General features: G+C 33.0%; 1 protein-coding gene across 1 annotated transcript; it reads left to right on the forward strand.

Annotated features, from left to right (window-relative positions):
* Window positions 1–266: 266 nt before the first annotated feature.
* LOC131014862 (protein REBELOTE) lies at window positions 267–6798 on the forward strand. The gene is made up of 14 exons (XM_057942989.1): window positions 267–470; window positions 802–935; window positions 1719–1782; window positions 1922–2030; window positions 2117–2168; window positions 2282–2373; window positions 3238–3306; window positions 3881–4384; window positions 4713–5015; window positions 5117–5440; window positions 5552–5758; window positions 5899–5988; window positions 6074–6171; window positions 6375–6798. Exons 2-14 carry the CDS (start codon window positions 830–832, stop codon window positions 6523–6525), a joined length of 2169 nt encoding a protein of 722 aa, XP_057798972.1. The 5' UTR covers window positions 267–470; window positions 802–829; the 3' UTR covers window positions 6526–6798.
* The last annotated feature ends 6291 nt before the right edge of the window (window positions 6799–13089 follow it).

Consider the following 13089-nt stretch of genomic DNA (forward strand, 5'->3'; position numbering starts at 1 on the left):
TATATTAATTCTCTCCACTCTCTAGTTTATGTCTCTGATTGGAGATAGAATTAGTCTAAGATAAACCCACCCCTACAATATTGTTTGTGGTAAGAGGGCGTTAAAGTCGATTGGAGTAATGACGAATAGATAGATCTTTAATCACCACTTATAATTATGGCGGTCATTCCATGTCAGCACCTCCAGCGACCGCGTTATCATCACTTCGGGGAAAAACCACGTTAGCATCTATTTCTGGCTCAATTTTAATATATTTTGGTTGTGAAAATGAGAGGCCCAATACTTTTATTTAGGGCATCTTTTAAATTAGGCAAGGCCCAAGCTTTTGTTTCTCCTCTCGCTCCCCCTTCCCCTTCTCTTTCCTCTTCCTTTTCCGGCGAAAGACTCTCCTTCAGTTCCTGCCGCCTTTACGCAGCCACCTCTCTCCGTCTGCGCATCTCCATCCATCGCCGACACGCCTCCGCCTCCGAGTATGGCCTTCTCTCTCTGCTCTTAACTAAGTTATTTATAGACAACCAAGTTTAATATTTTAGTTCCAAAGGGTAGTTATTAAATTTCAAATTGATTTTGAAATTGCAAATGCTCGTTTTTGCTGTTACCAGTACGACGTTATCAACTTTTCAGTAAGGGTAAAATTTTCTCAGCAAGTGTTGAGAAGACATACACCAGTAGCAAAATGTTTAGGTTCTTGGCGGGAAAGTGGCAAAATTGCGATTTCTTCCAACTATCCAGCTTTATATATGTAATAGATAGATTGCGTAAGGGCTCAATCTGACAGCTGCAAATCACAATTTATTGCAGAATTGCATAATCAAGGAGTGAGAATTTCATGGGTAAACTAGGAAAGAAGGCGCGAAAATTTGCGAAGAAGCATCTTCAGTCTGTGCTAAAGCAGCGGCGAAAAACGAAAGCTTTATTCAAGAGGAAAGCTCCAAGTTAGTAATCCGTGTAACCCGTTTATAAGTTTTTGTGTAGATAGTTCTGGTGCATGTATCTTGAAATTTGGTGGTGCATGTATCTTGAAATTTGGTGGCTCTGTTGTAAAGAGTTCACAGCTAAAAGATAACAACTTTATATATATATATATATATATATATATAGTGGAAGGATCAAGTGTAAACTCTATCTTACGGTGAAAACTAGATCCTATAAACAAATACATAAAATACGTGAACAAGAGATAATCAAGTCGTGAACAATTGTAATACATAAAATACATGAACAAAGATGGTTGAATCTTGTATACACGTGAACATTTAATTGTTTACGATTTGACTATCTATTGTTCACGTATTTTATGTGTTTGTTCATAGGATCTAGTTTTCACCATAAGATAGAGTTTACACTTGAACCAAACCCTATATATATATCTATATATATATATATATATATATATATAGGAGGGCTAAAATAAGTACACTTCTTAAGATATAAAATAAGAATCATTTTCAGCTCTTAGATCATCAAGATCTACGGTTGATTCGTAACCCTATTGGATGGATTATTGGTCCTGAGTTCGAATCCCAAAGGTAGCAAAAATTTTCATTTCACAATCCATACCTTTATACATCAAATTCATAATGTTCTACATAAAATTCATACATTGAAAATTGCTCTTATTTCTTATTCTAAGATGTGTTCTCACGGTAGCCCAATATATATATTTGTGATTTCTTACCTTTAACTCTCCTGATATGTGCAATTTATGTTTGCTGCAGAAGACGGGCAACATGATGATATCAAGGAGACAGCGGAGAACCCTGCAGGCACTTTTAATGGAAGGTAACTAGGTGAATTTGATTCACCTACTTCATGCTTTAGTTTTTAACTCCTTGTTGGAGAGTCTGTTTGATTAAGCTACGTTTTGTGTGTTGATGAAGGCTGTGGTGTGTACTCAAGCATATTTTCAATATTTTCTCAGGAGCAGTGAACCCGAGAGCACTGTAATTACTTCTCTTGATGCAGCATTCACTGAAAATGGAACAGATGAGATTGCACTTGCATCAGACAGTGATGGTTATCTTTCGGAGGTTCTAGATTGGATTCCAGTTGTTTTTAATCACTCCACATAATTTTATATGAACGCCAGGCCAATGATTGTGTATTCTATATCTAGGATCCAAGCTGCGCCTATGCTGTGGAGAGTGAAACTGGGAAAACACTAGAAGGTTACGTTGTTTTGCTACGTTTCTTCTTCCTTCTCTCTCTTAAAGATCTTTCAACTTCTTTAAATTACTATTTAATGGACTAGCATCGTAATAAATGATTATTTTATATGCAGATAAAATCACTACCGTCTATTCAGCTCAGAATAATAAAATTCAATCTGATCTTGGTGCTCTAAAGAAGAAATTGGATAGGCTGAGAAAGAAGGTAATTTCACCTTTAGATTCTTTTTGTTTAGCAATTGCTTCATGGAAATAAGTGTCTTGCACAGTTGCACTAGGATAATGCAACTAAACATAAAAGAGAGAACTATGAAGTCTATTAATACTTAACCTTGCATGTGTCATCATGCTTGTACTGGTATATATTAGCAAGAATAGCTTTAACATGCCTTCTGGTAAAGTGGTAATAAAATCATCTTTGAGGGTCTCACTAGAGTTTGGCTATCCATTTGATTGTGGTTTGAACTTTGAACAACTATAAATTATCTTTCACGTGCTTCTTTCGTAAAAAAATTTCAGAAGATTGTTTTCATGCTCTTAACCAAAAACTAATAGAATAAAAGGGGAAAAGAAAATCGTCAGTAGCTTGTAAAATATAATGAGACTTAAGTTCAGTTGCTCTATTTATATGGTATTTTTTTTGTCTTCTATATTCTGATAATTGGAGTTTGACTTTCTCACTTGTAGTGAATATGATTATTATACTTATAAGCAAGTAGGCAACTCTTCATTATCTTTGATTTCCTTATGCCTTTTGCTTTGCCTAGCTTCATATTATGGTGAATTGTTTGGTTGTGTGTGTGCTTATCTGCAAGTGGCAGGACTTATTTGCTTACTACTAAACTGGCCATAAACTGTTATTGATAGCTTTGCTTCCCCTTCTCGTGTACATTTTTGTTTTCATCTCACTCATGCTATCTTGCATATTGTGGATAGGATTGGTTTAATTTCTATCTCCTGTTTGAGTTGAATGTCCTCTCAGTGCTAATTTTTTTACCCTTAAGCTCTTGATCTTTCACAAGTTTATGAGTAAATATCTCTAAGGTATCTTCCTTTGAAAAAATTACAGGATCCAGGATTCAATTACTTCTTAGAAAGCTTCAATAGCAGTGCTGAGACAATTCAAAATGAAGATTCAGTAAGATATTTACTATTTTTTTTTTTTTGCTTCCTTTCCTTTCCTTTCCTTTCTTTTATTGTTTTTTTTCTTGTTTAGGTCGTGTTGCTTGACTTATATAAGGAAATGTTATGAAACCAAGTATCATACTTGCCTCGATTCAATATTTCTTACGTTTTGTGTTGTGAATAGTTTTTCACACTAATGCTCAACTCTATATCTTATTTGTCTTTTAATCAGAAGTTTCAGTTATCCCAACTAAAATGAACTTTTCATTCTTCCATTGTATACGAAAAAACATCATAATAGTGAGAATATAGATACAGAGCCTTGCCTTACTGACCATTTGATATACATAAGTTTATGAAGATGGTGTTGAAATTGGTTAATTATATACTACTGGGTTTCAGCATTGAGGCAACAATGTAGGATATTGTAGATTGGCTTCTTAGTCCATTTCTACCTTCACATGTGCCAGAATCTCACTGATAATAGTTTTTTCCTATTTTTTCTTTTATATCAGTGTTCAGATGTAGGCGACTTAAGCGATCAAGAACTGATAATAGTTTTTTCCTTTTTTTTTTTTTAATATCAGTGTTCAGATGAAGGTGACTCAAGCGATCAAGAGGAGCGGGGTGAAGATGACCTGGCCAAAGATAAAGAAAAATTTCTTTCTAATCAAGTCATCGTTACATGGTGTCGAATGGTCAAAGAAGATAATAGCCAGTTAGCGTTCATTAGCCTGCTAAATGCCTACCGTGCAGCATGTCACTATGGAGTTGAATCAGTTGGCCATAGAATTGACAGCAGTGAAACATTTTGCAACATTCTCATTTTTACACTCTCTAATGCAGATGATGTATTTCGAGGCATATTGCAGATATCATCTTTGAACAGCAAAAAGGAGACTGTACAAAAACTACAGAAAAACTCAAAGTGGAAAGACATGAAACCTCTTGTCAAATCTTTTGTGAGAAGTACGCTGTTTCTGTTGGATCAGGTTACAGACTCAGAAATTCTAACTTTTGCAATGACGAGGATCCGAGCTTCTCTGATATTTTTTGTTGCCTTTCCATCTCTGGTTCAAAGACTCCTTAAGGTAACTTGAAGTTTTCTTGTTTTGCAATGTTTTTAGATTGCTTCTTGTTTTTAAAATTAATCTCACCTGTCCTCGGGTGGAGATAAGGATCTTTGTAGTTTTTTGTATTACTGACTGTCAAAACAAAGGGTGCAACTTGCTATGAATGGATTGGTATACTTTTGATAAAATGTTTCGTCTTATTTTTTATCGAGGAGGAAGTGAAAGAGGATTGTAGTAGTTAGTGAAAAAGGATGGCCTTTTGTTCGAAACAACCAGTTTTCAAATTAACATTTCCTCACGATAAGTTTATATCATATGATTCCAACACTTCAAATTTATTAAACAGGCAACAGTTCATCTGTGGGCGACAGGCGGAAGGGTCTTATCATCAGCTTCCTTTCTTGTCATACGGGATGTTGCTGCTATGTTTGGTTCAGATCACTTTGATACCTGCCTATCAAAAACTTCCATATCATTTCTTTCTCGGTCTAGAGTAACAGAGATCACTGACATAGAACATATGCACTTCTTGAGGGATTGCATAGTTGAATTGTGTTGTCTAGATGTGCAAAAATCATCTGTTAAGGCTGTTGCTTCTTTAAGTCAATGTGCCAAGATATTTAGCTTGGCGATACAAACAAAGAAAAAGGTTTGATGTCTGCTTTGATTTTTTTTAGTATCTTCTTTTTAGAAAATAAAAATAAAAAGCAGATACTGATTGGAATGAATTGCCCTTTTCTTATGAGACAGGAAGCTGTTAGAAAGATTTGCAGTTGGGAATATGTTAGCTGCGTTGATCTGTGGGTTAGGTTCCTATCAGCAAATATACGTGACTATGATCTTCAGTCCTTGTTCTTTACGACCATACAACTTATCAATGGTGTAGCTCACATGTTTCCTGGTCCAAGATATTTACCTCTGAGACTCAAGTCCATTGAGTGGTTGAATTGTCTCTCCAGTTCAAGTGGATCTTTTATACCAGTTGCTTCATTAGTGCTGGATATTTTGGAATATAAGGTTGTCAGGGAGGGAAGAAAAGCTCAAAATGCATTCAATATTGCGACGGTCTTGAAGGTGAGGATCATGTTTATTCTATCACAGGCAGAAAATCTGTTGTCATTTTCTTCTCGATTTAATGCAATATTTGGACCTTGGTACCTTGTAATTGTAAAGTGACATTTGCAGTTGCCCAAACATTACCTAAAATCAAAAGGCTTTCAAGACGAATGCTTTCAGTCTGCTGTCAAACAGCTTGCATTTCACTTTTCTCAGTGGAGCTACCATATTTCCTTCCCTGACCTGGCTACTATTCCACTAATCCGCCTTAAAAGGATTCTTGAGATCACAACTGTAGAAAGCTTGCGTCGCATTGTGAAGCGTCTTATTGATCAGGTATTTGCATTGTTCACATGATTATCTTGAGAGTCTAGACAAAAAGTTCATGTTTGTAATAGAGTCCACTATATCTAAAGAAAAAATATTATATCTAACAAAATAGCCATTGTTATTAGTTCTTACATTTTTTACTGCAGGTGGAGCAGAACGTGGACTTTGTGCAGAAAAAGAGAGAAGATGCACCTTTCTCCCCTCTTGACCATCAATCAGCAGATTCTTTTCTTCAGGTTTGTGTCTCTGAATCCAATTGTTCATACTTCATGTGTATTAGGACATAATTTAATAGAGTATCATGGCTAAACATGTATGCAGCTTGAAAAGTCCAGTCTCAATGCTCCGTTTACTCAATATTACAGAAGTGTCCTGGACAAGGCTTGTGAAAGAAAGTTGCATAAATTTGACAAGAAAAGGTACAGTTTCTCAAACACTATCTGCTCTGTATGATTAACTAATGGCGATGACATAAAGATTTACTTGGTGAATCATCATGTGTTCAATAAGGGAATTGTTCGTGTTTTTAAACCACAAACATGACATTTCTGAACTATTTGAAGAGAAATTGTTATCGAAATAATATTCTTGTTTGTTTCCTATTGAACGACTCTCTTCGCAGTTTGCCAGAGCTGAAAACTTCGAAGAAGAATGCTGTAAAGCCCAAAAGAAAACCAGTAACTGCTGATGTTCATGTTGATGCAGAAGATCACCCTGCTCAAAATGGGACTGTGAATAGTAAACGGAGGAAGAGAGCCCTTGTAGCTCAGTGATGACCACCAAAGCTTGGTTTTCAAGTAATTGACCCAATTTTGGAACTAGAACACTCGATTCAAATTCAATATAGCCTTGTTCTTTTCTCATTGTTGTATTCTTTTTGTTGAGTTCGATGTATCTGGAGATATAGCTTTTGTTTTATAAAATTGAGAGGAATTTGCTTTGCAGCATCAATATTTTTCAGTGTTGAAAAAACTCTGGATCATGTAGAACTCAATTTTGGTGAGAACATTATCTCAAAGAAATGAGATGTTCTAGTTGATGGCTCATGATATATTTTCTGTGCTCAATCAAACCTGATTCTGAGATATCGGTAAAAATATTGGCATCACAGTTCAATCAAAACCAGGCAATTTGCTTTACACTAATCATTTTGTTTCACTAACTGTTGTCTAATCTAATTAACCTCTGTAACAATGAAACTAAAATTGCAGAAAAATATGCTAATGATTTCAATGAAGGGATCATCTCCCCTCTTGCTGATTGCAGCCTATCGACCCGATGACCATGGCATTGGGATCGTTGTTTCCGGCACAACTCAGTACTCTGACCACCTCCCACAACCCTGATGAGCCTCTACTCGTCCCTCCACCCACCTTCTCGTCGTGGTTTTGAAATCTCAACGTTGGAGATGGTGGTGGGCTGGGGCTGTGACGGCGGCTCTGCCTGTTCTTGATATCCCTCAGCTCCATTTTACTTGAAAATCTTGAAATCCCAGTCAAGAACAAGAACCATCTTGCTTTCCCAGATGGTGAGGATGTCAATACATGCATCTTATGCAGTGGGAAATCATACCCTTTTCCTTGCTTGCTGTTGTTGTACTTTTTCTTGGATGTTTGGGTTGAACTCTTGTTGGAGCCAAACCTCCACCCGAACAAGCTCCAACCGTGCTTTTTCTTCACGCCCGTTGGTTGTTTGATGTCGACTTCTTTAAATGGGATGGTGTCCGATGCATCCGGTGGTTGTTTGTAAGGGATGATCTTCCCACAGAAGATGATGTTCTCCGGTGGGAAACACGCGGTGGAGTGAGTGAGCTCGTGGCTGAAGAACTCGAAGTAGTCGTCGTGGTTGTTGGAGGACATGGAGCTTGAGCCTTGTGACTCAGCAGAGAGATCTTCCTCCCACTCTTCAACACTTTGATCACCATACAATGGGAGATCACACAAAGAAAGTGTCTCATCTAATTCATCTGTTGTGTCATGCATGTCTTTGTGCTCCAAGAATGATTCTTGAACCAACATTTTGAGTTGTGTCTTCTTTTATCTTGGTGGGTGGAATCTGTGTATGACTTAGGATGTTGGGAGGCTTTGTGGAGTTTATATATGCAGAAGGGTTTTTGTGGGAGACAAAGATTGTGGAACATGAAAAGTATAGGTGTTTGTTTGACTAAAAATAATCAAGAAAATTGGTTGATGGCTCTTGGGTTCTTTTTGGCTTTCTTCTAGATCATCAATTTTTAAAAAGTTAAAAAGGGATCGTTAATTTATAAAATAAAGATTTGATTTTTGGTTGGCTTTCTAGAAGAGCATGCTATAAGGGATTGACAGGTCAGATTAAGTTTTTTTTAACTATTCTTATGGGCCACAAATATAACTAATATACTAAGTTTGGGATTTGAATAGTCCAAATATATGAGATTTGTGAGAGTGAATGATTTTTTAACTAAAGTTGTACTGTAACTGTATGTATATTTTGAGTCAGAAAATCTCTTGTCCATCCGAGTGTACTATACATCCGAGTTGATCCGTACTCAAATTCCGATCCACATACTAATTTAAACTCGCATCCTGATCCAAATTATGTAAATGATAATATTCAATATACAAATGACACTGCTTATAATTAACACCATGCAATTATATAAATGACACTATAACATTTTAAAATGTTATAGTATCATTTTCAATCTTATAGTAAGTATTATTTAAAATATTATAGTGTCATTTACAAGTCAATCTTATAGTGTCAATTACAGAAAGTGTCATTTATATTTCTGAATAGTGTCAATTATACACAATGTCATTTACAATGTTATAGTGTCATTTATACGCAGTGTCATTTGTATAACATAATAGTGTCAATTGCAAGCAGTGTCATTTGTATAACCAAACAGTGTCATTTACTCGATTTGAGTCGGAATACGGGTCATACCCGAATATACGGTACACCTGGGTGTACCCAAGATCAAGTCATTTTGAGTGTTGAATATGCAAAATCAATAAATGCATTTCTCGTATGCTTTGATACTCTAATAGAATGGGATAAATAGATTATATCTTATTTATGCTAATCTACTGAGCCCCAAAACAATAACAGATTATACAGTAATAAGAACCAAGAAAATTAAATATTAAGTACACTATTATATACTTTATACTAGTCTATTCTCATCCAACTAATTGAATCAAAAATCCAAAAAAAGAAACATCTGAAGATAAATATCAAGTGGTTAGCACAAAGGAACTGTTGCACCTGCCTGCAATAAATTAATCTATCCTTTTCCAATAAATACATCGCAATAGAAGAGGTTGTAAGTCCAATTTTGATAACATAAAATCTATACCGATTTCTTTGCCACATTAATTATTGTAGAAAATCTCTATATTGTTTTGAGTTGGTTATTTGATAAACGTCTCTTTGATATGATGTAGTTACCCACCAAATAATTGCTAGTTATTAGCTTAACATTTAATTAATTATCTAACTGAGTCAAAGATAGCTCAAACATGATACACTTTTATATCTTCTTAGTAATTAGGTAGCTTCCTATCCTATGCATTTAAGTAACTCAATAGAAAATATAATTTGTATAATTACTATATATATATTGGATAATTTTTGTAATTAGTTTTGAATTAAGTAATTGCATATATATCACTTTTCCTCAACAAGACTTTTAAACTTTAACACAAAAACATAACCTCTACAATTTGTTGGTTCACAATATTTGTATTTTATGTCAAATTAAAGTCGGTGTGATTGTCAAAAAAGTACACGTAAATTAGTCATACACGAAAATATTGTAACGACATTGTTTAAGGTAATCGACCGACTTGTCTACATGTGCTTTTCTGACTACCACATTAATTTTATTTTTGATTAATTTACACCAAATCGTAAATGTCATACCTTTTGTTCTAAACTTCTAATATTTCAAAACCATATTTAACTATAAAATAAGTAAAAACAATGCTATTATATGCAATTAATTCATTCCAACAACTTCTTTTACTTTCTCATTTTCATTCCAATCTGAAACAAATATTATTGAACTAAATATTATTGAACTAACAAAAGTTATTTTTGGGAGCAAGGAGAAATTATTATAGACGTGATTCTAGATTAAGTACACTGTGTAGCAAGACAATAAATTGCATAAAATAAAAACAAAAACAGAGACAGAAGTTTCCGTTACTCTTCAATGTCTTCATTTCTAGAAAATGGGGCCCAGCTTACCGCCTTGAACAGTAAAAACGGGGCTCCGGGCCCACTTTTCCGCGTCCTTTTATTTTAGATTTAATGCTCGTTTGGGTTTGGTTCAAGTAGAAAAATAAAAAGGAAATAAAATCAAATAAATGAGTAAAACAGTAATAATAATTATTATTTTTATTCAGTGTTTAGTTTAATAATGAAAAGAAATCATTATTAAGAAATTTTCTATCTTTTATCTTCTCTCTATTTTTAAGGGATAACAAATTGAGTGGTTGAATTACTTATAAGTAAGGATAATAGTTAACTTATTATCTAAATCAAACAATAAGTAATAAATTCAAGTAATTGAATTCCTTTTCAACCTCCAAAAACACTCAATCAAATATGGACTTAGTTACTTCTATACATATATGACAAATCAAACCATTCGTAAATTGTTGGAAGCTCACCTAGAAAAAAGTTTATTCTATAAAACTCGATAATAATAAAAAAAAATTAATCTCAAGCTTGATAATATTCAATTCCTTAATGGGTGAACAAGCTCATTAAATATATATTTTTTAATATCTTAAATATATAGGCTGATTTTCATAAAAAATGAGGTAATACATTTTTAACTCATTTAATAACATACTTCTATTGAACTCTTTAATTAACTTTATTATTAATGAATTGTTAAAAAAAAAATATGGACGATAGTATGTACGGAGTATATTAGATTAGCGGTAAAGTGATTAATATCTAACATCAAAGGTCTTAGGTTCGAATCCACCACGATGCGGTCTTTAAATTTACTTATTTAATTATTATTTCATCAAAAAAATATGGACAATATTATAAAGTTATTTGTATAGTTTTCTTTTCCTATAATTTTTTAAAATTATTATGCAAAATTTAATCAGCCTGCAGTATAATTGGAACATAGGAAATATAAATTACGATTAGGTACAATTTATATTTATATATATACTATAATTAGTAGTAATAATTATATTAATTAAGTTTATAAGTAACTTTATTTATTATAAAAATAATCAATTGCGAATGAAATAATTAATTTTAAAAAATTAATTAATATATTAAATATAAATATAAATTTAAAAAGTTCATTTATGCTTGTAAGTCTTAAAGTATTTTGATAAACAAGTTCGGGATGATTCGATGCAATAATAAATAAACCAAATTTAAGCATAATAGTATTCAATTCAGCTCAGTTTCATTACATTCTACATCAGTCTATTGTTACTTTATCATTTCCAATTTTTTTCCCTTCACACAACTTATAGATTGTTATAAATATTGAAATTATACTTTATACAAAGTAAGACGATACGTATTTCCATAAAGTATTAACAAAGTCGTTAGATTATTATACATAAATGTGATTAACGTAGAATTTTAAACCGGACAAATTAACTATTTCTAGAATAAGAAATAATATGATAAAACTTTTCTCACGTCGTATTTGTGATGGATGCATCATGGATATCATTATCAATGAAAAAAATAAATAAGTTAAATAGGAGTACTAAATTGGTCGAAAGTTACTGTTGACGTAGTGTTTTTCAAAACGTTACTTTTCTGAGAGAAGAAATTCTAGAAAATATTTGGCATTTTATTATCACACGGAAAAGAAAAAGAAAGAAAAGAGAAAAAGAAATACTCTACTCCTATTTGCCATCAGGTTGACTGGTGTTGTCAACTGGCCTCATAATATAATAATAATATTTTGAAAAGATATTGCAAGTGTGCAACGTAGGAAATGATGCCGTCATGTATTCTAGAATAGCCAATCAATTTTTTTAAGATTATGTGTAAGCTTAGCTAATAACATTATGCTAAACTATACAACAGCCATAATTTACGATTGTTTTATCATCTTAATTGTTATTCTTAAAATTTGATATTTATAGTAGATATTTTTTACACTTTTTTTATTTCTGTTCCGAAAGGGATATATATTTGACACGTTATGCGTAAGCTGATAACATTATATTAGGCGATTGAAGGAAACTAAGCAACCACCAGTTTTATAATTTATGTAGTTGACAGAATTAGGTAAAGAGAATCAAAATGTCTATTTCTACTTCTCATAAAAACTATGGTGGGTTCAATGATTTTAACCACGCACTAGCTAGTGAGTTCTCATCTTGATTTCGAGTTTACAATTTTATAGAGATTTTCTTGAGTTGAATTTTGTGCTCATGTGATAAACATTTGTTGCAAAATCACTATTCGAATTAATTAATCCTATAGACCTGAGTAGAAGTTATGTTATGAAAATTATTTTTAGAATTTATTTCTTACTTATTGCATGCCCGACTTATGATTTCTTTAGCCACACCCACACATCACTATATAATCATCAATTCGACTAATTAGATGAGTCATGATCGAAAGATCTCAAACTTAGATTTAAATCCTCGTATATCACAAGAGTGATGAAATTTAAAATCCCAAGTTATTCAAGCATTTTTTTTACGAGAAGGAATATGCAGTCCCGATTTATACGTATACAAATTAACTCACAAACTGCATGAAAGATAAAGCAAAGACAAGCCATTGACCTGATGTCAATACCCAAAAGAGCATGAACTCACTTCTTATACCAATTAGATTTGACAATGGCTTTTCTCTAGTTGATTATTTATTTATTTATTTATTTATTTTACTGATTATGAAGAACGTTTGATTCCACGATATCCAAATTTTATTAAAAAGTGTAATGTTTCGAGATATATCAATGCAAGAAAAGTCAATATTCTCTTAAATTCAGCTAAAGTGGAATTTATTTGGAAGTGTTAGGCAAAGTGCTATGCAAACTTTCGTTTCTTTTTCTTCTTTCTCTGGCCATATATTAAAAGGAGAATAATACCTAATCTTTATCTGCTTGATAGGCCAACAACTCAATAGGACGGCCAAGTGGAGCAAACAACAATATTCAATACTACAAAATCATGTTTTTTTTTATCTTATATTCTAATAACATTATGACAAACTACACATATAAGGTAATACAACCAACACATATTTATTTCACATATGAAGCTAATATAACCAAACAGAGGAATCCAAAATGTCAGTGTGTGTTAAATATAACCCAAAAATAGGACAAAGAAAAGTTCAAA

The sequence above is a fragment of the Salvia miltiorrhiza genome, chromosome 3 (genome assembly GCF_028751815.1).
Source record: "Salvia miltiorrhiza cultivar Shanhuang (shh) chromosome 3, IMPLAD_Smil_shh, whole genome shotgun sequence".
NCBI lineage: Eukaryota > Viridiplantae > Streptophyta > Magnoliopsida > Lamiales > Lamiaceae > Salvia > Salvia miltiorrhiza.

What these genes read in the sequence shown, in the direction of transcription:
- LOC131014862 (XM_057942989.1), top strand. Translation starts at nt 830, where the DNA reads ATGGGTAAACTAGGAAAGAAGGCGCGAAAATTTGCGAAGAAGCATCTT. An exon ending in GCAGGCACTTTTAATGGAAG is followed by an intron (nt 1,783 to 1,921) that starts GTAACTAGGTGA and finishes ATATTTTCTCAG; the next exon opens with GAGCAGTGAACCCGAGAGCA. An exon ending in GTGATGGTTATCTTTCGGAG is followed by an intron (nt 2,031 to 2,116) that starts GTTCTAGATTGG and finishes TTCTATATCTAG; the next exon opens with GATCCAAGCTGCGCCTATGC.